Source organism: Syngnathus acus, chromosome 9, assembly GCF_901709675.1.
Source record: "Syngnathus acus chromosome 9, fSynAcu1.2, whole genome shotgun sequence".
Classification (NCBI taxonomy): Eukaryota; Metazoa; Chordata; class Actinopteri; order Syngnathiformes; family Syngnathidae; genus Syngnathus; species Syngnathus acus.
Window position 1 is genome coordinate 10446555 of NC_051094.1, and position 20259 is coordinate 10466813.

Below are 20259 nucleotides of genomic sequence, written 5' to 3' on the forward strand. Positions count from 1 at the left end.
GAACAAGACTGTTCTTGCAAACAATGACAGAGGCCAATATCACAGCTGGCAGACAAGCACTCCTTCCTGCTCTTTAAAAATCAACTCGTAATTTTGCCACTGGCCCTGCAGCTGCAGGTAACTGCATGTTTAGGTCAATCTATAAATAGCAAATATTTCCAGTGTATTTATAAACAATTAAATGACAAACAATAAGTGCCACAAGAAAATTCTTTGAGCAACGTATGGACGATCCACGAGCTTTTTCTGCATAGGGTGAGGGGAAAAAATGGCTGCAATGCAGAATGACAAGTGAACTTTTTTGTCAAAATTTATTTGATATTCAAATCACATGTATATTTCAATTAACACTTGCGTATTTAAAGGCAGAAATAGCACAACATCTACATTCAACCCCGTGTTCCCCAATTATCAAAATTGGATCAAAAACATCTGGAATCAAGCAGTTGTGATTACTTTTACAGTTGTAGATTTTATAATTTAGGACAAGACAGTACAGTTGCTCCACACAAAAAAAAAACATTTCCTGCCTTTATCAGTGTTATGACTGATTATTAAGCTCAAATGAATTTTAGCCAGTGGGTCTGCTGTCAGACTTGCAGCTGGAGTTGTGTACTAAACGTATTTTTGACAGAAAGGCTTCTCTGAGACATTTGGGTAGAATAAGAACAGGGCCTTTTTGTATGTACATTTGTCAAAAAGCGCAAGCTCTCCAACACAATTTTGCGCAAACTTGAAATTGTAATACTTAATTTCCATTGAAAGCTATACCACGGTAAAATGAAATGGTTAACGGACCATCAAACTATCCCATTGTTAAGTCATGTTGGACACTAGTTTTCAATGAGACGTCTTTGTCCAATTTTACCAGCTCATAATTGCTGAATGTGTGTAAACAAAGGCAGTGATATTCTTTGGATATGAAATGAAAGGATCGAGAAGAACAAAAAAAAAAGTCGAATTATACAATACAAATGTTCTTGTGATTACAAATGCACAAATTAATTCCAGGGCGGAATCAATTGGTAAATGCACGTTACACTAGTCATGATTCAAAACGATAGCCCTTAACACATGAACACAGGCTTAATTAACACAGACTGAGAGTGCACTGTGGAGTTGAAATTCAGGACTCATTGATATGGCAGGTCCATCAAACAGTGAAAATTCAGACATGCAAAACAAAAACAAGACACATTAAACCAAATTACATATGACAAATAAAGACACATCATAAAGCCCTGCAATCACTGACTCCAAAAAGTATAGTAGCTGCTACAGCAATAGCAAGCCTTGACCTTAAGGTGTCCGTGAAATGGTCAGCCAGAAACAAGGGAGGTAGCTAAAAGCGAGCAGCTGGTTGCAGAGGTACAGTAGGTGAGATTAGGTCCGAAAGGTTCAGAGGTTAAGGCAAGCTGTGGGGAGCGCTGGTTTTAACTGGGCACTGGTGAAGCACTCGTGTAAACACAGTGAGAATGAAAACGAACACACTCTACCAGCTCAACAAGGCGGGCGGGCGGGCTTCTGGGGCGGAGAGGCAAAGGTGGGCCGAGCAGCACCAAGCTCAAGGGGACCAAGCACCATCTGGGGTTGTTTTTCTTGTTCATTTTGGGGGCAATGTGACTCATGAATTCATGTCCTCAGAATGGGGAGCTTATTGGAGATGGGAATGATGGGGGCATAATCATGTTCGCTAAATTAACGTCACCGAGCTGATCGCGCTTGCATGGATCCGCTCAGGTTCGTTAAGAGGATCAGTCACTGCAAAGGCATTTGCACCTCTGTGTGTGTGTGTGTTGAATGAGATGACATGCACAGGCATGATTGTCGGTGTTAATAAGATGCAATGCTTTGGGTTAGGTGGACTGTTGATAGGAGGATTACAATGGGCGGAGGTGCAAAGGGCGATAGTAATCTCTTAATGGAGCTTGTGGAGGAAGAGGGGAAGAAAAAAAGTGACACACACACACACATACTCATACTGAGGAATGCAAACCGCTGAACCAGTGTGTGCAGTTAAAACTGTGAAAAAGACAGAACTGGGAATCATCTCAGGAGGAATGTTTTGGGGCTTAAAAAGAAAACAGCCGGTATTATAAGGTCCAACGTGTCAATCTGAGTTCAAGAGGGTGAATCTGCGCCGATGAAACGTATCTTGAGCAAGAACAATTTGTTTTCATTATCACGCAGAGGGCCACAAAGCAAAAGGACATCGGTAAAGACGGTGTCGGTTTTCTAGAAATCAATTCCTTAGTGGATAGAGGACTTATGATTGGGTGCAAGCGAGGGATCTGCTCTATTGATTGCATGAGACCCCCCCAACACCTCGTCCACAGCCTGAATGTTTCAAAGTGCCACAGAAGAAGCCCTGTTAGCAGCCACGATTGCTGCTGTTATTTTGGCGGTTTGAGATCCTTTGCTGCTTTATTCGTCTGCAGCACTCGTTCCTCTTACTTCACCTTTTCTGCGGAGCTGAGGGGAAATAAGAGAGAGAGCTTGTTAAGGTTGAACAGGAGGGGTTAAGTAAGTGGGTATGTGCAATTTCAAATAAATCCGACTTGCATTCAGGTGGAACTTTTGCCAATTAGATGCAACTTTTGTTTTTTTATTTTTTACGCTCCAAACCATTTCACAAAATAAGTCACTTTCTTAAGCTGAAATACACAAAAAATAAACAAGTAAATAAATAAATAAAACCCTTATCTTGTTTGTGTCGTAGGTAGATAAAACGTCCATAAATTTCAGATTGTCCCACCCTGAAGCTGATAGCTTCGGGAAGCCAATTAGTGTCGGAATCTGATAACTAAAGACATTAATGGAACAGTTCAAACCAACTATGGCTCTAAACAGAAGACCGGACAGATGTGATGAAACGACATCAGGATTACCCTCGCGCTTCTGCCACCACACCACCCCCGGCCCCATCCTCTTTCACTCAATCACCACAGAGACTCCTTCTCAAAGGCAGAATTCCATTTGTATGTTAATGAAGGAATAGGAGCCATCTTGAAGGTAACTGCTCCTTTGGCCCTTCCTTCTTGACTGTCTCCTTCCTCCGCTCTGACAGAACCATTTCCAGTGTGCACAAAAAGACTGTTTTGTTCAGGAGGCACCATACATTCATGCCTGAGGTTGTCCTTCACCCTTTTCAGTCAGGACATTGTATGTCGCCGAGTCTATGGGCTAGCATCACACGCAAGTATCAGTTTGTCTAGAAACCACAATTTCATCCTCACCACATTTCTCTGTGATGGTAACCTATGTTTACTTAAAGAGAAAATAGAAAAGACATGCCGGTGCAATGCTGGTAGACAACAGGGAATACTTGAGCCTATCCCACTCGAGGCAGGCCAGTACCATCCAGTCTGAATTCTTCCATCTTCTCCTTGTATAGCCAAAAGCTATCAGATATTAAAAGGAGTTCCAAGACAAAAATCACCGGGTAAGGTTTCACTCAGAATGTGAATTACAGAAATAAAAAGCTTTTGATTTACTTTACTGGCTTTCTACTTTTGCTGTGGATCGTGGGCGCTAAGATCCTGGCTTCTGTTAATTAACTTATGTTAGAAGTTAGTCATACGTGCATGAGTGAATGTGAAGAAGATAAAAATATATATGCACAGATAAACCTATCCTGATGAGGAACACACAAACACATGCGCACCCGAGGAGTGAACAAAAATGCATTTGACACCACCCAAAAGAGTGAATGCTGTGACACAGAACCCAGAGGTAAATGTGGGAGACTGGCCTCTACCTGGCCTGGCTACTCCTCTGCAGCCTGTGTGCCACACACGGCACCTTTCTTACGTATCTGGACAGGAACAAAAGGTAAAGTAAATTGGGCAAACCTGACAGGCAGTGTAAGCATGGCATTAAACTGTTGAGTTTGTTAAGTGTCAAGCAATTAACATGACTTATTAATTATCATTGTTATTAATCAATAAGGAGAAAGTTTTTAATGTAGTCTTCAACCTTTTTTAATGCCACAAACAGGTTTGACGTCAAGAAATATTTTGACGGGCCAGACGAGAAAGAAAAAAAATGAATAAAAATACAATTCACCCTTCTGCTGAATGTAGTTTTGCAATTAGTAGGAGTCCTGCCCTTGTTTTTCTTCCATAAACTGGTGCCAACTTGGGGCAATTGTTTTTCTTTCCAAAAACTCTCAAAAGGGAGCCAACTTAAGGTACCACCATCTGAAGTGACAGACTTCAGAAAGTTGCAAAACATGGGACTGTATGTCATCACTGGCCAATTTTGTCATCCTCCTACCCGGCTACATTAATAGGGACTGTGGCTTGAAATGTATTTTTATTATCATATGTGACAACTAGAGTTATCACATTGTTTAAGTCTGTACCTGTCAGAAAGGGGACTCACACAATTACCATGTAAACAAATCATCATAGGCATTTTAAATGGTGGTAGGTGTGTCCTGATTTCCACTTAACAAGTTTGAGTGTAACACTTGTGCAATATTTCATTTGTTTTTTTCACTTTGAAAATGTTTTTTTTCCTTCAATTGAGTAATAGGTCACAATGGTAGAAAAGATTTTGAAATGATTTACCTTAATCTCAATTGGTGTGTAGACTTTATGGATGGTATGTGTGAACATAGTACAAGCTTAAATTGTGGCATCAATCTTGATTAGGGAGTTGTATGCACAAAAGGTGGAATACGTTGTAAATACAGCATATTTCCAAATCAATGGGTAAGCCTGAAGGAGTGGACTAAAACCATTTGCAGTTCAACTCCACTGGATGTTTTCTTTTTGGATACTGATGTGAATTGATCTTCAAAATAAAATGATCAAGTAATAATCAAGTCAACTGATGTTCGAAGTACTCTACAATACCAGTGTTTTTTTCATTATATTGGAATGACATGCATTAAATCGTGCCACCCAAAAAAACTTCCTTCCATTTTTCTTGTAATTGGTTGTTCTTGTCGCCAACACCTCTTTTCACGGCTGGTTTTGAAAAAGACATTACCAGGAAACAGGAAATATTTTCCTTACACGTGGTGGCACTTCAGATTTATGTTTTGCCGAAAGCGGTCATGAGCCAGAGCTATGGCACGCTATTAGTGATTTAAAAACAAACAAAAACAAATGGAAACCCCTCAACAATTTAACATGCACTATGCACTCACCTCATCCAGCTCCTTCTGAGTCTCTGCCTCCATCCGTCGAATGTCATCCATTGTTAGCTCCACCCACTTGTCAATCCAACAGAAAAGCTGGCGGTGAAAGTTGGTGAAGATCCTCTTTTCTTGCTGAAAGAAGAAATCAGAGAGGTTAGGGATGGTTGATGTGTTTTTCTTTCTCCAATGTATAGATTCTGCAAATCAAAGAAATGTAAGTCTTTCCATTTACACTAAAAATTACTTCAAATATAATGTAATAAAAATGTAAACAAAGCCCAGGCATCAAAAATATTTTTAGTTTTACAAAATCTGAATCTATATTGTAATTAACAAAGTCTGAATTTATGTCAAGAATGTACTGAGTGTACATTTAGCACAATAGTCACACAAACCTCATGGATAAAATTCTCGACTTTAGTCTGCAGGCCAAACCATTTAAACTTGACTGTGACCAGTTTGTAGGCACACATTCTAGGGCAGTCAGTCTCGGCACTCAGCTCTTTCTAGTGAAAGGAAAAAAGCAAACAAATCTCAAGTAAGAATGTATTCAATCCATCCATCTTGAGGGCCAAAACAGGATAAATAATGTAACCATAAGTTGAAAATGACAAAATAATGACAGCTTAGAGAATACTATTTAAGATCAATCTTGGCAGCATTTAAAGCAAAAAAAAAAAAAAAAGTCATTAATACAAAAAAGCTCTGTGTATGGAGCTTAGTGAAATAATTATCAATATGAAGACGTGCTGTGCACAGATAAAAGCAGCCTAATCTATAACACACTTTCTAAATCTAGTCTGCGCTCTGTGCTGTCCTCTGAAGAGAAGAAGAAAAGAAGGGAAAGGGGGGAGGCAGTGGCAGAGCAAAGTGGATAAAGGGACCAGTTCTCTGCCTCCGCCCCGACAGTGACACCGTTCCCGACAGACATGCCTTTGTGGCCAGGGAAGTCAGATAAAACGGAAGCTGAGATGCGATAAGGGCGCTGCAAAGCTGGTTACATTATTAACACCTAGGATTCGCTTGCCCCCAGAACACTCCCAGAGAAGCCTCAGAGAACACCTGTTTAATTAATCACTTCATTCCGACTCTGAATTCCAGGAGAAAATGCCACAGACCTGCCTCAGTCACCCCCATGCCGCAGCTATTTGATGCTGCCATCATGGAGAAAAGCGAGAGAAGGCAAATGAGAAACATTTCTAAATTTGCAGTGGGTTTAGAAAAGTTGTCATGGCAAAAGGAGAACTTCACATGAAACGCATTCCACATCAAAACACTTACGGTGACATATCTTCTCCCCCTCTCGGTGCCCCACTCAAAGGAGCACAAGTTTTGAGAAATACAAAGGGAAGCAATATGCAAGCATGTGTGCATGCAGAGATAGACAAGAGGTTTTTTTTTTTTTTTGCTCCATGAAGCTGGAAGAAAATTGTCCCTCTGTTGTCACAGTAATTTTTTTCAGACTCTTTCAGTGTCCACGGTGGATGGGAAAACGATCTAATTAATAATACGGATGAAAAAGTGTTTCTTTATTCATAGTTTTAAAGCAGTTTGGCTGCCTTTATTCTGAAGAATCTTCGGTAGGAAACTTCCCTATATCTAAACATTGAGAGCCTGGGAGCATGGCAGAAATATTAAAATTGTTTATTGAAAAAAAACAAAAAAACAAAGGGGGAACTGCAGGTTACAGCAGAATTTAAAAGAAAGCTTTTGCGCAGATGACTTACGTACGTCTCTACGTATCAGTCATGATCATTTCTTTCTAGTGGCAGACAAACTGAACGGGGAGGCAGCGCTTTGAGAATAAAGCCATTATCTGCCCTGGCAACTTGAAATTTCTATTAGAGCCAATTAGAATTGAGAAAGTGGTGATTTATCTTCATCAACCGGCAGCCTTATATTCTTGCAGCCCTATTCCTGCTCAATGTTGTCCTGATAAAACTCAGTGTGCTCGGGTTCAAAAACTGCTTTTCGTGTCAATAAAGCGTGCTACAATCACGTAAAAATGTAACAAGAGCCATCTTTAAGTCTACAACATAAAAGCTTGCCAGGCTTCTTTGTCAAGATTGATTTATGAATTTATATTTTGACATTTGTTTACCCATTTGAGACTAAATTAATTGCAGATAATTTCTCTCTGAAGTAATCATGTCACCAAAAGCTTTTGTACAATTACAGTGGGGTGAAAGACTTTGCATCGGCACATTTGAACAACATTCACAGTTTCCAAACGGTTGGCGTGAAGCAGTGCGCACTCAAAGCGTATTTCTGAACACACCCACAAATAGGATACAAGTTAAAATAAATTCTCCCTAAAACTGCGCCTGATACACTGGAGTGACTTAAGACTTTCCTTCTTTTATTCTTAAGCTTCCTTTCACCCAAAAAAATTAAGCCGGTTTCATGTTTTCTCCAATTGTGACCAGTAGCTCACACATGCTTTCTGTAGTCCTAAAGCATTGTGAATTAATTTGTAATATTTTCTAGATGTCACTCAATTGTTTTATTTCTGATACGTTCTTGAATTTCTTTGGGTCGTGGTAGTTGGTTGAATACGTTTTTACACCTTAATAAATAAAAAAAAAAATCACTTTTTCACAACTACTTTATGGTTACATGGTTGATCTTCATCTGATATTTACATTTGTCTGGCAACCTAAAGTTAGGAAACTAAGTAAAAAAAAAAAAAAAAGTATATATATAAAAAAATTAAGAGGGCAAATTCTTTCCACAGAACACAAAAGTCAAACTCCTCAAACACCCATGGGATGATGAATTACAAAAAAAAAAAAAAACTGCAAGCCAGGCAGAATGCTCAAGAGTACAATACCTTCCAAAGAGGTCCAAGTGGTCCTCTTCCTGTCTTAACTGACTTGAACTTGGCGGGGTCCTCATCCGGCTTGTAGTCCTATGGTGACAACAACTGACATGATATGATACACAGCACACCTATTTATTAATTGACAAACCTGGAACTCAACTAGGTAGGATCATCTTACAGTACAGAGGTTTATCTTTAGATACTATACATAAACATCCAACACATTCACATTTGATAATAAGGTAAGGCAATAACCAAAAACAAAGGCATGCTTGCCATACACAATGATGATGCATACTGCTGATTTGTGTTAGGGATGTCTGATATCACTTTTTTCAGACTGATATGGATACAGCTCACTTATTAAAACGTTGTCAGCCATGCATGCCATTTCTCAATGGTACAATGGCCAAAACACCTTAGTGGTCCAATGTGATGATATCACGACTGCAAATGTTATGATATATTAGCAAACATCTTATGAATGAAAACTAATCCACATGCTGAGAAGCAAGGACAAACTTATAGGATGGGCAAAATAAATAAATACATTCAAAAAAATAAAACGAAAGGATTTCAAACGATCAACTGCTCGAGGGCCCAGCAATTTTAAATAAATCATAATATGCCAGCAGGTGAAAGCCATTTTCAGGGCAATCAGCCAACAGGAGGGTGCAAAACTGTGGAAAATACACACACATTAATTTGACTGTTTTAACGCTGAGAGCTCGATCCCTATAACCATGCAGTGTGCGGCACTAATGAGGTCTGCGAATCAATGTGCCGTGGCAGACAAAAGGGAGAGACTCCTCCACTAATCCGGAGTGTGTTAGTGTGCCCTGTCTGCATCGTGCGCGCTTGTCGAATGCTGCCATACGAAGAACTGTGAGCTGTAATTACACTAACAAAACTCATCGGTGCAGGCGGTAGGTCGCAGGGCCCGCAGCCATGCCCGAGGCAGAGAGCTGATAGGGCCCTTAGACACAACACTCCAGAAAGGCAAACATGTCTGCCTCGTTAACTTCCCAGGGCAAACAAACATGGGTGTGCGCATGCACGTACACACACAAACACACTCACACACATATTAAAATGAGGCAATATGATGTTAAATAACACCAATAATATGTAACCACCTAAGAGCTTGAGATTTTATTCTGAAGTGAGGCAATCAGAGAAAAATATTATCAAATGAAAGGTACGCCATCGGTCAAGCTTCAATACTGCTAGTCTTTTCTAGGGTAGTGGTTGAGCTGGAGGCTATTTCAACTAATTTTGGTTGAGAAGGCAGACTAATTTGCCGGTCAATCGCAGGGCAAATGTTGTGTAAGGAACCACTCAGTCTTGCACAAATTCACACACGGGCATCTTAGATTCTTCAATTGACCCGTGCAAGGATAGGGAGGATATGGAGGCCTGAGCTGATATTGCAACCCAGGACCTCTTTTTTTAAATGGTGATCAAAATTATCTACCATTCTTTTTTCCACTGTTGGAGTGGTGTTGAGTACTTAGACCTTCCTCGGATAAAAACGAATATATAATATGGACAATGAGCTACACTATAAATGATCAAAATTAATTGATTAATTTAACTTATGTATTCTTTGCACATCATAAAAGCTGTGCCTTAATTTTCATGTTGCATGATTTGGTTTACGCTTCTCCGGTTTGGACAATATGACAATCAGCCAAACAAACAATACCTTCAACATTATTGTGTGGAATGGTGTTTTAAGCTTGCATGGGTTTGGACTAAATGGAGTATATTGGGATCCTGAATCTGACCTAATTTCAACGTTACGAGAAATATTGACTTGGTTTGCTGCTCAAGCCCTGAATAATGCAAATTTTCAAAAAGACTGAAGTGCATTTTGGGAAAACAGGAGATGATGTGCAATGAGTCCATTGGCATGAGATAAATTGTTCTAAACAAAGGTGTGCGTGCGTAATAACCAGACATGTCCACATCAAGGTGCTAAACAGCACTTTTAGGATTTTCATTTGTACTCACAGAGGATGAAACTTTACTATTGTCAGCAATGTCAATAGGCACAACAGCGACTTGCTGCCAGGAAGAACGATCTAGTTTGTGCACCTAAAGCAAAAGGATTCAAATAAATACATGAATAAAAACATGCATTCAAGCATACACAACTATGCTAAATATTCGCTTGGTGTCACCAAACGTTTCTCACATTTTCTTGTGTTCCAAGATCCGGTTTATGCCACGTCTCAATCTTGATCAGGAAATTATCTTTCATATATTCATTCTACAAATACAAAAAAATGGATTCAGTGCAGTGTAGTATTAGCCATAAGGCATTAATCAATAAAAGCACCCAACTCAAGTCATCCAAGGGTACCTACCGTCACTTCTGAACAAGTATAGGCATGAGGAGAGAAAAAGAAACATAACGTTAGCAACAAAATTATATAAAGACAAACACTCTGAAAAGAGCAAAGAACAACTGGAAGAGGGCTCACCAGTTCTGCAGTAGGGGTAGGCGTTCCAGGCTTTTTCATGGAACACAAAGGCGCTTTCTGGTGCCAAGAGCTGAATAAAACCTGGCACTTTACTGTAGATTGGAGTGGAAGAAGGGGAAAGAGATGGATGGGGTGAAAGGATAACAATTAATATAATGGTTTACATGCAATGAACAACAGTATATATTTGTACACGGGCAGTCAAGGACATGATTTCTAATTCAGTAGCACTAGTTTGTCCAAACCTTTGATTGCTAGTGGATGTGTATAGTTGTGCGAGAGCCCAGAAAAAAAAATTATGATACAATACTGCCACTAGCTGGCCATAAACCGCAATTACTGTAAAATGGAGCACAAAAATCAATACTTCAGTTCCACAAACCTCTTCAGGCGGTAGATTTTGTGGGTATACTGTCCTTTCTCTCCATGTTCCGCATAGGGCTCATTTTTGAGTACCTCAATCCCTTCCCCACCGCCGGTTTCATTCTTACTTGCTTCAGCCACAGAAAACAACTGTCCCACTTGATACTGCAACACAAATACCAATCATTTCCATGATACAAACAAAGGTAGAGCCACAAGAATTGTTGATGACTGCAAAATCAATTGAAAAAGATGAACCCAGGGAAGAATTCATGTCATCAACCTCATGAGAATTCCATCTGTGCATGCAACACTTTCTCAGAACGAATGGAATATGATGAAATGCCAACCTAGGGTTTTGTTTTCGTTTTTTCGTTTTAACTGAGCTATGTTGTTAATGGTGGGCCAATCCCCAACATTAATGTGTCAAGTACAGGTAAAGGTCGTAGCCTGGTGAATGTTTGACCAAAGACATTATTTGTTGGCATGTACATTATAACTCATAGGAAAGCGTTTTGAAAACAAGAACTATTCAATGGATCAAATAGTATCATGGCACTGTTATCAACTTTTATGGTTGCATTCTCAATATTGTATGTAAGGCCATATTAGAAATGTCATAGATAACCCTGTTTTGATAGCGTAATGGTCACGTTTCATTTAATAGAAATAGTGCAAATAGGACTTTATAGATCAATAGGATAGTCCAAAGTTAAGAGGAATACACAAAAGTTACTTTTGTCAATGACATTAAGAGATTACTCACCTCCTCAACACTGCAGGGTAAAACCACGCGGCTAAGAAGAACAGAGAGAAAGATGATTATGATCAGGTGAGACTTATACTACGACAATTCCAATATTTTTTTTTTTTTAGACAGTAGAACCAAGATTTAACAGACTTGGAACCAATGTACTATGGATTCAAAATTTTGGGGTTTAAAAAAAACATAAATCAAGTAAAGAAACAAAAAAATATATATTTTTGAAAAGTACATATAATGCCATTTTGTTTCATTTGGTTTTGAAAATTAAATCAGTCAAATTGTCCACACACACTATTTGCCAGAGAAAAGAAGAATGATTCATGCCTCTATAGCCAGCTTTAAATGGCCCGCAGACGCATCAAATAACATATTACTTAAGAGTGATGTTAGCTTTCAGCCTCACCTTCACAGATATCACACACGGCACACTATAATCGAACTGTGCAGGAACAGCCTAAGTGTGAGTATGGGAATGAGATTCTAAAAGATTTATTTGGCTTCTTGAATTAAGATCATCACTGTGTTACTGTGTCATTTGCGTTCAATAATACTACAATTTAAACATGCCTCTTAACATCAACCTGTGTATCTTACTACTGCCATTAATCTAATATTTATTCTCCTAAATGAAGGCTCAAAGTCTTATATGATGCACACAGACTGAGATTTTTGTATGAGCAATTTCAAGCTAGATGTAATCTCTCCATCGCAAGATCTCACCAAACCAGAGATCTTGCATTTGAGAGTTACTGTAGATTACAGTGACAGTATTTGATGATGTGTGCCAGTCTCTAGGGTCATAGCGATCAACCAATAAAGTATGAACAAGCAATGGAAATATGCAAAAAGAGCGGTGAAGAAGATAGCTCTTAGCCGACCCACCTGGTTTCATCATGTACAAAATGTAATAGCGACAAAAAATGTTTGCAATCATTAAAGCTGTTTTCGAATGCCTGGCGAACATCGTTGCAACCTTTAACAAACCCTGACAAAAAGAAGTGGCTTCTCGATTTTGGAGGATTCAAAATTTCTTGAGAAATCCTCAAGAGACTGGCAAATCTTGTAATTTGCAAAAGTGCGAGCTGTTGTTAACAGGGTGACTCTTATGCTGCAAATAACTTTTGGCACAAAAACGGGGTAGCTTTCCTCTTGAAATTGACCTGTGTGTCTGAGTTAAGCTAAACTACAGAGTACAGTGCGACAAATAAATCTGTAACCATTCGGTGTCCAACTAACATATGCATAAGCAGTGGCAGCCCTTCTTCCAACTCACTCATACAACCAAATAAAGTTGAAGTAATATAAACTGCGATTGTTTAGCTGATCCATGTGCATGATGTTAGTGCTGGAATCGTTTACTCCAGTTTAAGACTAGGTGCTAGTATTTGCTAACGAGCACAACGTTAACGCTAAAAATGTAAATACTGCAGCTAGCGAACAGCTACAAAAAAGCAGCACTATCACGGAATCAAGTCTAAATGAAATGAAGACTATAGCATCACCGGGCGATTGGGCATCGTTTTTTTGTGTTAAATGTTCATCTCTGTTGAGATTAGCTACTCGTAAGCTAATACACGTCAAATGAAGTTGAACAACTTAACGGAAGAGACGCAAAGCTCATGTTGCAAGAAAAAAAAAAAACTCCGCAAGGCTGCCATTAACGCTACTGTTAATAATTAAGTTACTTTAGAGAAATATGGCAAAGATAAGAGCAGCTGTCGACGCCGGTAGGCCACAAAGTAGTTCTTGGGCAATGCCACCACCCTTTCCTCGTGTGAATCAGTCGCACTGATGATGAAAAGTTTCCGTGAACATAGCTCGTAATCCAGTCGGTGAACACCGGCCACACCCGATCGAAAGCCCTTATTAAATCGTAACGTTGTTGTAAAGGAAGTGTAAAATCAAGCTTTGACAGCAATATCTCACTTACTACTCCTTGACGAGGACCATCGTTATCAACTCGTTCCGACGCGACGTGAACGTCGTACCACAAGCGACCGATGATTACAGTTGACGTCATCAGCTATGAAGAATCGTACTTCGCCCCGCCCTTTACGATCGGTGATTGGCTGGACGCTCGGACATCATGTACCTCAGCCAGTAAAATCTCAAATAAATCTCACGTTGCTGAAGAGGCCACTTTTTTCTTTTTCTTTTTTTGAATTTTTATGGCAAAAGCCGAGATGACAAAATGCCCCCTCATTAGTTTGTAAGTACAGGCACTTGTTGCATTAAAAACAGACTAGTGATTGTAGTACTGATTTATTTGAGCCATTAATTTAGGTAGGTGACCATATGCCATTTTTTTCTCTCTTGTGGGCAATAATTTTACTTTCATTCTCATTTTGCAAGATCTAAAGTTTACTACAGCAGTGGTTCCCACTTTTGTTTTTTGTACACCAGAGCCCTTTCATCATTCCACAAATCCATATCCCTTCACACATAAGGGTTGATGATTCTTCAAAAGTTGAACCTAACATAATTTCATTCAGACATGTTCTTCTTTTTAGCTCAAATTTAACCTTAAATGACTCATCTTTGTAAATAAATACATATAATTTAAAAAATGAAATCAAAATAATGATAAAATAAAACATTTCACTAAAATAATAAACATACTTTTTTGTATATCTAACTCAACAATTCCTACAAAAAATCAAGTTTATTTGAATAAGTCCCATTCAAACAAGAATTTGACTCCCCTGAGTGTGACCATCAAGGTATAGGTATAGAGTGGCTGCAAATTAAAGCATCAAAAGAGAATAGGTTGATTTTTAATTTTTATTTTTTTTATTGAAACAGTTTACTGATAAATGACAGATGGTTGTCATGAAATCGTGATGTTAAATCTAAAAAAAAATATGAGCTAAAAATTCATACATCATACTCAACATTGAATAGCAAGAAAATTCATGCTTCAGAGCAAACAATTCACAAAGAAATCAGGCAAAATGCCCTTTTGACTTCAATAAAAAATATTAAATCTTTTCTTCCACTGTATCCATCTTTACACGGTACATGGTTGTTCATTTTGTTTTAACAATATAAAAACGCTTAATACTGATTGTGAAACACTGGAATTAATTTACAAACATAACAATAATAATTATAATATTAATAACAATAACAAACAATAATAATAACAATTACCATTATTTTTTTTCAACAAAAAATAAAATGGAAGAAGTCAGTCATAGTTGTTGCATCTTGGCCTGCATACACAATGTTTTGTGGGGAAAGACCGAATGGCATTTACATTTACCTGACACACAGTTACACACAAACACAGTATCAGGTCGTTGAGTATTTCTCATTGCCATTTACAGTTTTGGGCACATCTACAAAACTGCAGGCATGTGCCCCACACCGACCAATCTGACCACTCACTAATTTTTCTCACTGTCTGTAAAGCTAGGCTGGCCAATTAACAGGTGACCTACTTCTTCACCTCATACAGAGCTAGATGTCTCAGCATTTAGAAGAAGGGAAAAATCTTCCAGGCGACAAGAATTTGTATCCGTTCCCAGCAGGTAGTCTGATCGAACGAGCACCGGGACTACTCCTTGTAGAAATGGTTGGTGATGGAGCCCCTTTCTTGGCATTGGAGCAGTGATGTCCATTGGAGTTCTTGCCCGCCCTCTCCACTGACTGCAAACCCAGCTCCCGCAGCTCCAGGCTGTCTTGGGTATCATTGGGAGAGCAATGTCGTGGAGACAGGTTCAGAAGGCTCAGTACATCTCTACTGGCTGATGCCAGAGGACTAGGGGAGCCGTGAACAGCTTTGACGGGGCCGAGATGTTGCTGGGCTGCGGCGTTGGCCCAAAAGGTCTTTAGATTGTGGATGGCTTGGACTTTTTCATCAATGACCACTCTTCTTAATCGGTCAAGGTCCGGAGCATCGGCCGACGTGGCAGAGCCCGTAGAGGAGTAGGAGAGGGCAGGAGAGGGTGCACTACCAACTGGTGATTGGTGACCAGAACTGGGAGACACATTACTGGGTGAACGTGATATGTGGCCACTGTATGGGGAACTTGGATACTTCAGCTTGAACTGTGCGTGGCTGTCTGAAATGGGCGAAGGATGGCTGCCGTCCTTTTGTGAAGACTCTGAGACAGCCGGACTATTGTAGCCAGAGCTTATTTTCTGCAGAGAAGATGAGCGGGAGGGGGGTTTGGGTTTGGGCGAAGACTGAGCTCTGCCACTAGCGCTGCTGTTCGGACGGCTAAATGCACTAGTTTCTGAGGAGCGGAAGGCGCTACCCCGTGGTGAATTTCCTCTTGAAGTTCCACCCTCCGCCCTGGCCCGCTGTAGACTACCGACTGCCCGTAGATGGCTGTGAGTCTCCTCCAGAATCTTCTGCGCCAGCTCCTGAGGATCGAGAGGGGGCGTCTTTTCTTCCTGAGACTTCACAGTGCTGTCTGTCTCAGTACTGGATTGATCCGATTCACCCGTGTCACTGCTGCTCACCTTAGCGACTTTCTGGAAGGGTGAGTTTGGACTGGGAACGAGGCATGTTTTGACTGGGGAAGTGGGGGTGCTGACACTGCCTCTTGATGACACTGACACAGAGTAACCTCTTCCAGTCCCGCTGCTTGACCTAGCAACAACCCCTCGACCTCCTCTGTGGTGGCGCTGGCTGTGGCCTGGTGGCAAAGGCAAAGAGTCGCAGTGGCTCCCAAGTGGTTCACTGCTGATAATAGAGAAACCTTCATACTCCTCCTCCTCCCCTCGGGTCCCCGACAAAGCCGTCGCTGCTCCGTGAGGAGACGAGCGGCTCCGGGGAACGTGAGGGTGCTTGTGGGCTGCGTAATGCGCTGCCGTCCCACTGCGGTGCCGATGGCTGAGGAAGTCACAATCAGATTTGGAAGCAAAGCTCATTGAGGAGGCCACAGAGCTGAGGCTATAGACAGAGATGGCATCTGATCCCTGACTGTCCAGGCAATGAGGAGAGAAGGGAAGGCTTGAATAACTCATTGGCAGAGGGTTGGAAACAGACTGTGCTGAGGCCAGAGACTCAAGGGAAGAGGAGCTGTCTAGACTCAGACGTTTTGGCAGTTCTGTGGAGTCTGTGCGATATGATGAAGAGAAAATATGACTCAAAAACAAGCACATCAAGTATGACAGACAGAAAAATGACAGACAAATGTATACAAACCAAATAGCGCCAGGAGAGACTGCAGAGCAAAGTGCAATGTGCGGCGGTTGGCCAGCTTGCCCGTTTTTAGCACCACTTCTTCTTGGCCCACCTCACACAAGTCAAACCCTGCATGTTCATGCAACGACAAATACATATCATATCTGTAAGTTAATGGATCTAATGTGGGAAGCTCCAAGTGGGAACAAGTTGACTCACCAAGTGCTGCTAAAAATTCATGACATCCCGGAAGTCTCCAAAGTTGCACACTAATGGACACCTGAATGGGCAGGAGAGAGAAGTCTTGTTCCTTCTCACCAGTTTGGAGCTGCACTAGCACCTGGTGGAGCTAGAGTAGAAGAAGAAGAAATGTGACAGCAGAAACTATTAGTGAAATGATATTGGTTAAATGATGGACAGACAATTGTTTTTCTAGGATCTGAGAAGTTTCTAGGAAATTTGTAAATCTGACTGTGATTAGAGATCATTTTTACCAGTCAAAACGCTATTACTTTACATTCATTCAAGTTCATAAAATGCACACAACTGTACAGCTAATGTATTTACAGGTAGGTGTTAATCAGTTTCTATCAACTATGAATAGGCTTTAATGGGGGAGAGAACAAACATATTAGCAGTGTACATGTGCCCTGGCCTATTTTGCCAGGAGATTAGCTGAGAACAGAGACACCTTTGTCAACCTGAGCTAACTGTTTAAGGAGTAAACACATTCCTTTGTCCTCATTTCACTTTAATACCGTAACTTAATTGCTTCTCCCACCTTGATCCATTTCTATGAACCAACAATGTCCAAAAAAAAAACCTGAATGCCATGTCTGCAATGCAAAATGTTGACGTTACACTACATGCATACTGATGAACATAATAAAAACTGTCAGGCATACAAAAGTGGTGTTACAAGAAGTTAAGTGGGAACAGGTAAAAGTGGGATGTATTGCAGGGTAGTGAAGGCACACTTACCATCGCCACCATATTTTTAACAGCCTTCAGAATGCACAGAAGGGGAAGGGGAGAAAGAATAGCATTTTTATTGCATGCATAGGTCAGCTCACAAGGGTTTAGGTCAATAAGAAGGACAAAAAAGGGCAAGAAACTGTAATAGGTAAAACAATACCCAGGAAATAATATTTTAGAAGTTGATACAGTGAGGCATTACATTACTTGAAAACTAGAAATGTGTGAGAGCACTGATAGTAGAATGGTACGCAACCAACGAGAGATTGACTATTGTTCAGTGACTGTAGATGTGATTGTTACTGCGAAGAGAGTTGTTGCAAGTGCTAATGTTTCCGCAAGTGGGTAGACGTTTACTCTCTTAAAATCTGTGCTTACCTCACCTTATACAAAAATGCGGTTAAGATTATAATCTCGGCGTCACATGTTTGGGTGTAAAACAAGTAGACTTTAGATAAAACCAGTGCTTGAAGTAAAGCTAGTTAGGCTTTACTAGCGCATTTCAACAAAGATTAAACTGAAGCTTGAGGTGCCAGCGCAACACTCCAGTCCTCAAATAACATGGTTATGCAGACAAACATTGTGTGATGCCCCCCCCCCAATATACGTTGTGCATGGCCTCGGTGGGTCCATACCCGATTGATGAGCTGCTCCCCTGCCTCAGAAGCTGTGATGAGTTTGCACAAAGCCTGGAGTGCTTGTGGTGGCAGACCTGAAGGACAGGATCACAGTCATTTTGTTGTCATCATAGCAGATTCCTTAATCAGGGACAGGAATTTTATTTTTCATTAATACTAAATTATAGTTGCTGGCAATTGTGCATTGTGTGCATCTGAAATACATCTGAATAACATTTTTCACACAACATATGTACATGCACAAATTTGATTGATAATTTAAGTTTCCCTCATCCTACAATATGATTTTTATGTTATGTTTTATGTTGATATTTTGTGTCCATCATTATAGTCTTCGAAAATTTGCAACAAAAACAACACACTTAGATTTGAATCTTATGGTTGTCTAATACTGACTTTGTCTCCGGCACTCACCTAAAAGTGATTGTAAAGTGGTACTGCACTGTTGGAGTCGATCTCCTGGGTCAGCAGTGGGAAAGAAAACTGCTGCAGGGATGCCAGTGCCTGCAGAGTCAAGGCGGAAGCCCACGGCAATTAACAAGGCCTGCCACCCAGGGACACCCCCAACTTTATTCTCCACACTTTGCTGGGATGTGTACATTGAGTTCCGTTGACCATTCTGGATCCTTTGAAGAGACTTTTCCACCTGCAAGCAGTACAACACTAGTATCAGTAATGAACCTCTCTTTATAAAATCCTATGTGAGTCCATGTCTAACCAGGTGAAGTAAAACCCTCAGCGCATCACGTGCACGATCTGGGCACTGCAGAATCTCTGCTAAAGCTTGTCCAATCAGGGAGGAGGGGCTGTTAAGTTTCACATCACTGCCGATCAGCATGTAGCCTGGGCAGAAAACATCATTTTCATTAGACCATATTAGATATTTCAATGGTGACATTTATTTTCCATCATTTGTTGCCATCCATTTATTTTATGTATGTTTTGATTTTATCACTAACCAGCCCAGTTGGAGGGGTGCGAGTACTGCTTGCTGCTCTGTACAGTTTTCATGGCATCTGCCAACGCAGCACTAGCCTTGGTCCCATTCAGAAGGGCAGTGTAGAAAGCATGGACAAAAACCTTGGAGGCTGCTACAGGGACAGGCCACAAAGACACAAGAACACACTGTGCCCCTGCAGCCAGGAAGGAGCGCGTCAGGCCAACAACACCGTCGGCTGTGACCTTGCTGCTGGACTCTAGGTAGGAGCTAATGAGAAAAAGAAGTTTGATTACTTTTAACTTTTTATATTGGAATTCTATGTCCTTTAATGAAAACAATTTAGAGATCACAATTCACTCTTATTGATAAAAAGACACCACTTACCCAAGCACCACCAGTTTGACAGGTAGCCTAAGGTCCAGTATATCTGCAGCTGTCAAGAGAAATTCCTGTAAGGGGGGACTGTCGCAAATACTGTCCACATCGCTGCTGTCATCTTGCATGTGATGAGACTCCTGGTTGGTGCAACCGCTTCCAACAGATCCCTTCCTGCCTCGAATGCTGCTTCCTCTCCTCATCCCGGTACCTCTGCCGATGGTCCCCCCTCCCACGTTAGCGCTTGCTGCACCCGGTGCGCTCTCTGGGTTTGGAGTGAGCACCAGTGCAGCCAATTTCCATGAAATGTGAGTTGCAAAATGGGCGCACTCCGCCTGTGTGAGGGCACTCATGACCCTCTCTTTTGTCGCTGCAGTGCCAGACAGTGGTTGGCATCCTAAAAGCTCAGCTACCATGAGGGCTTCCTCTTCTGCAGAAGGCATTGGCCCCCACAGCCAGCGGTCCATTACCGGTGAGGGTAGCCTCGGGTTTCCCACCACAGCTGCCATTGACACCCCACCACAGGAAGCTGGTCCAGGACGCCGGGAGTGAACCTAAAAAAAAGGTTGACTTTTTCAGTTGTATGACAATGACCTCATAAGTCCTTAAAAATGT

The 20259-nt window shown here is 40.9% G+C and overlaps 2 protein-coding genes across 4 annotated transcripts in view; both read right to left on the bottom strand.

Annotated features, from left to right (window-relative positions):
- Positions 1-287: 287 nt before the first annotated feature.
- On the bottom strand, positions 288-13644 carry LOC119126983 (phosphatidylinositol transfer protein beta isoform-like). The gene is made up of 11 exons (XM_037258603.1): positions 13513-13644; positions 11583-11613; positions 10836-10981; positions 10454-10545; positions 10337-10344; positions 10165-10239; positions 9981-10064; positions 7977-8054; positions 5542-5652; positions 5156-5278; positions 288-2472 (listed from the first exon to the last, which is right to left on the bottom strand). The coding sequence occupies exons 1-11, from the start codon at positions 13530-13532 to the stop codon at positions 2425-2427; spliced, it is 816 nt and encodes a 271-aa protein (XP_037114498.1). The 5' UTR covers positions 13533-13644; the 3' UTR covers positions 288-2424.
- Positions 13645-14345: 701 nt separating this feature from the next.
- The window catches only part of LOC119126827 (tetratricopeptide repeat protein 28-like), a 146744-nt gene continuing 140830 nt past the window's right edge, over positions 14346-20259 (bottom strand). For 2 of the 3 annotated variants that reach the window (XM_037258273.1, XM_037258275.1), the window contains 9 exons: positions 19654-20198; positions 19289-19536; positions 19048-19172; positions 18744-18975; positions 18327-18403; positions 17698-17721; positions 16936-17065; positions 16738-16845; positions 14346-16648 (listed from right to left, as the gene is read on the bottom strand). In XM_037258273.1, the coding sequence (XP_037114168.1) occupies positions 15051-16648; positions 16738-16845; positions 16936-17065; positions 17698-17721; positions 18327-18403; positions 18744-18975; positions 19048-19172; positions 19289-19536; positions 19654-20198 (3087 nt within the window). In that variant the 3' untranslated portion in view covers positions 14346-15050. The remainder of the gene's footprint in view (positions 16649-16737; positions 16846-16935; positions 17066-17697; positions 17722-18326; positions 18404-18743; positions 18976-19047; positions 19173-19288; positions 19537-19653; positions 20199-20259) is intronic. The other variant, XM_037258274.1, reaches the window with a different exon arrangement.

Bases quoted from the DNA above. Each gene is read 5' to 3' on its own strand.
- LOC119126983 (XM_037258603.1), bottom strand. From the start codon at position 13,532: ATGGTCCTCGTCAAGGAGTA. The intron at 10,546-10,835 runs GTTTGTGGAACT...TCCAATCTACAG, and splicing joins AAAATCTACCGCCTGAAGAG to TAAAGTGCCAGGTTTTATTC. The intron at 8,055-9,980 runs GTGAGTACAAAT...TTGTCACCATAG, and splicing joins ATAGTAAAGTTTCATCCTCT to GACTACAAGCCGGATGAGGA.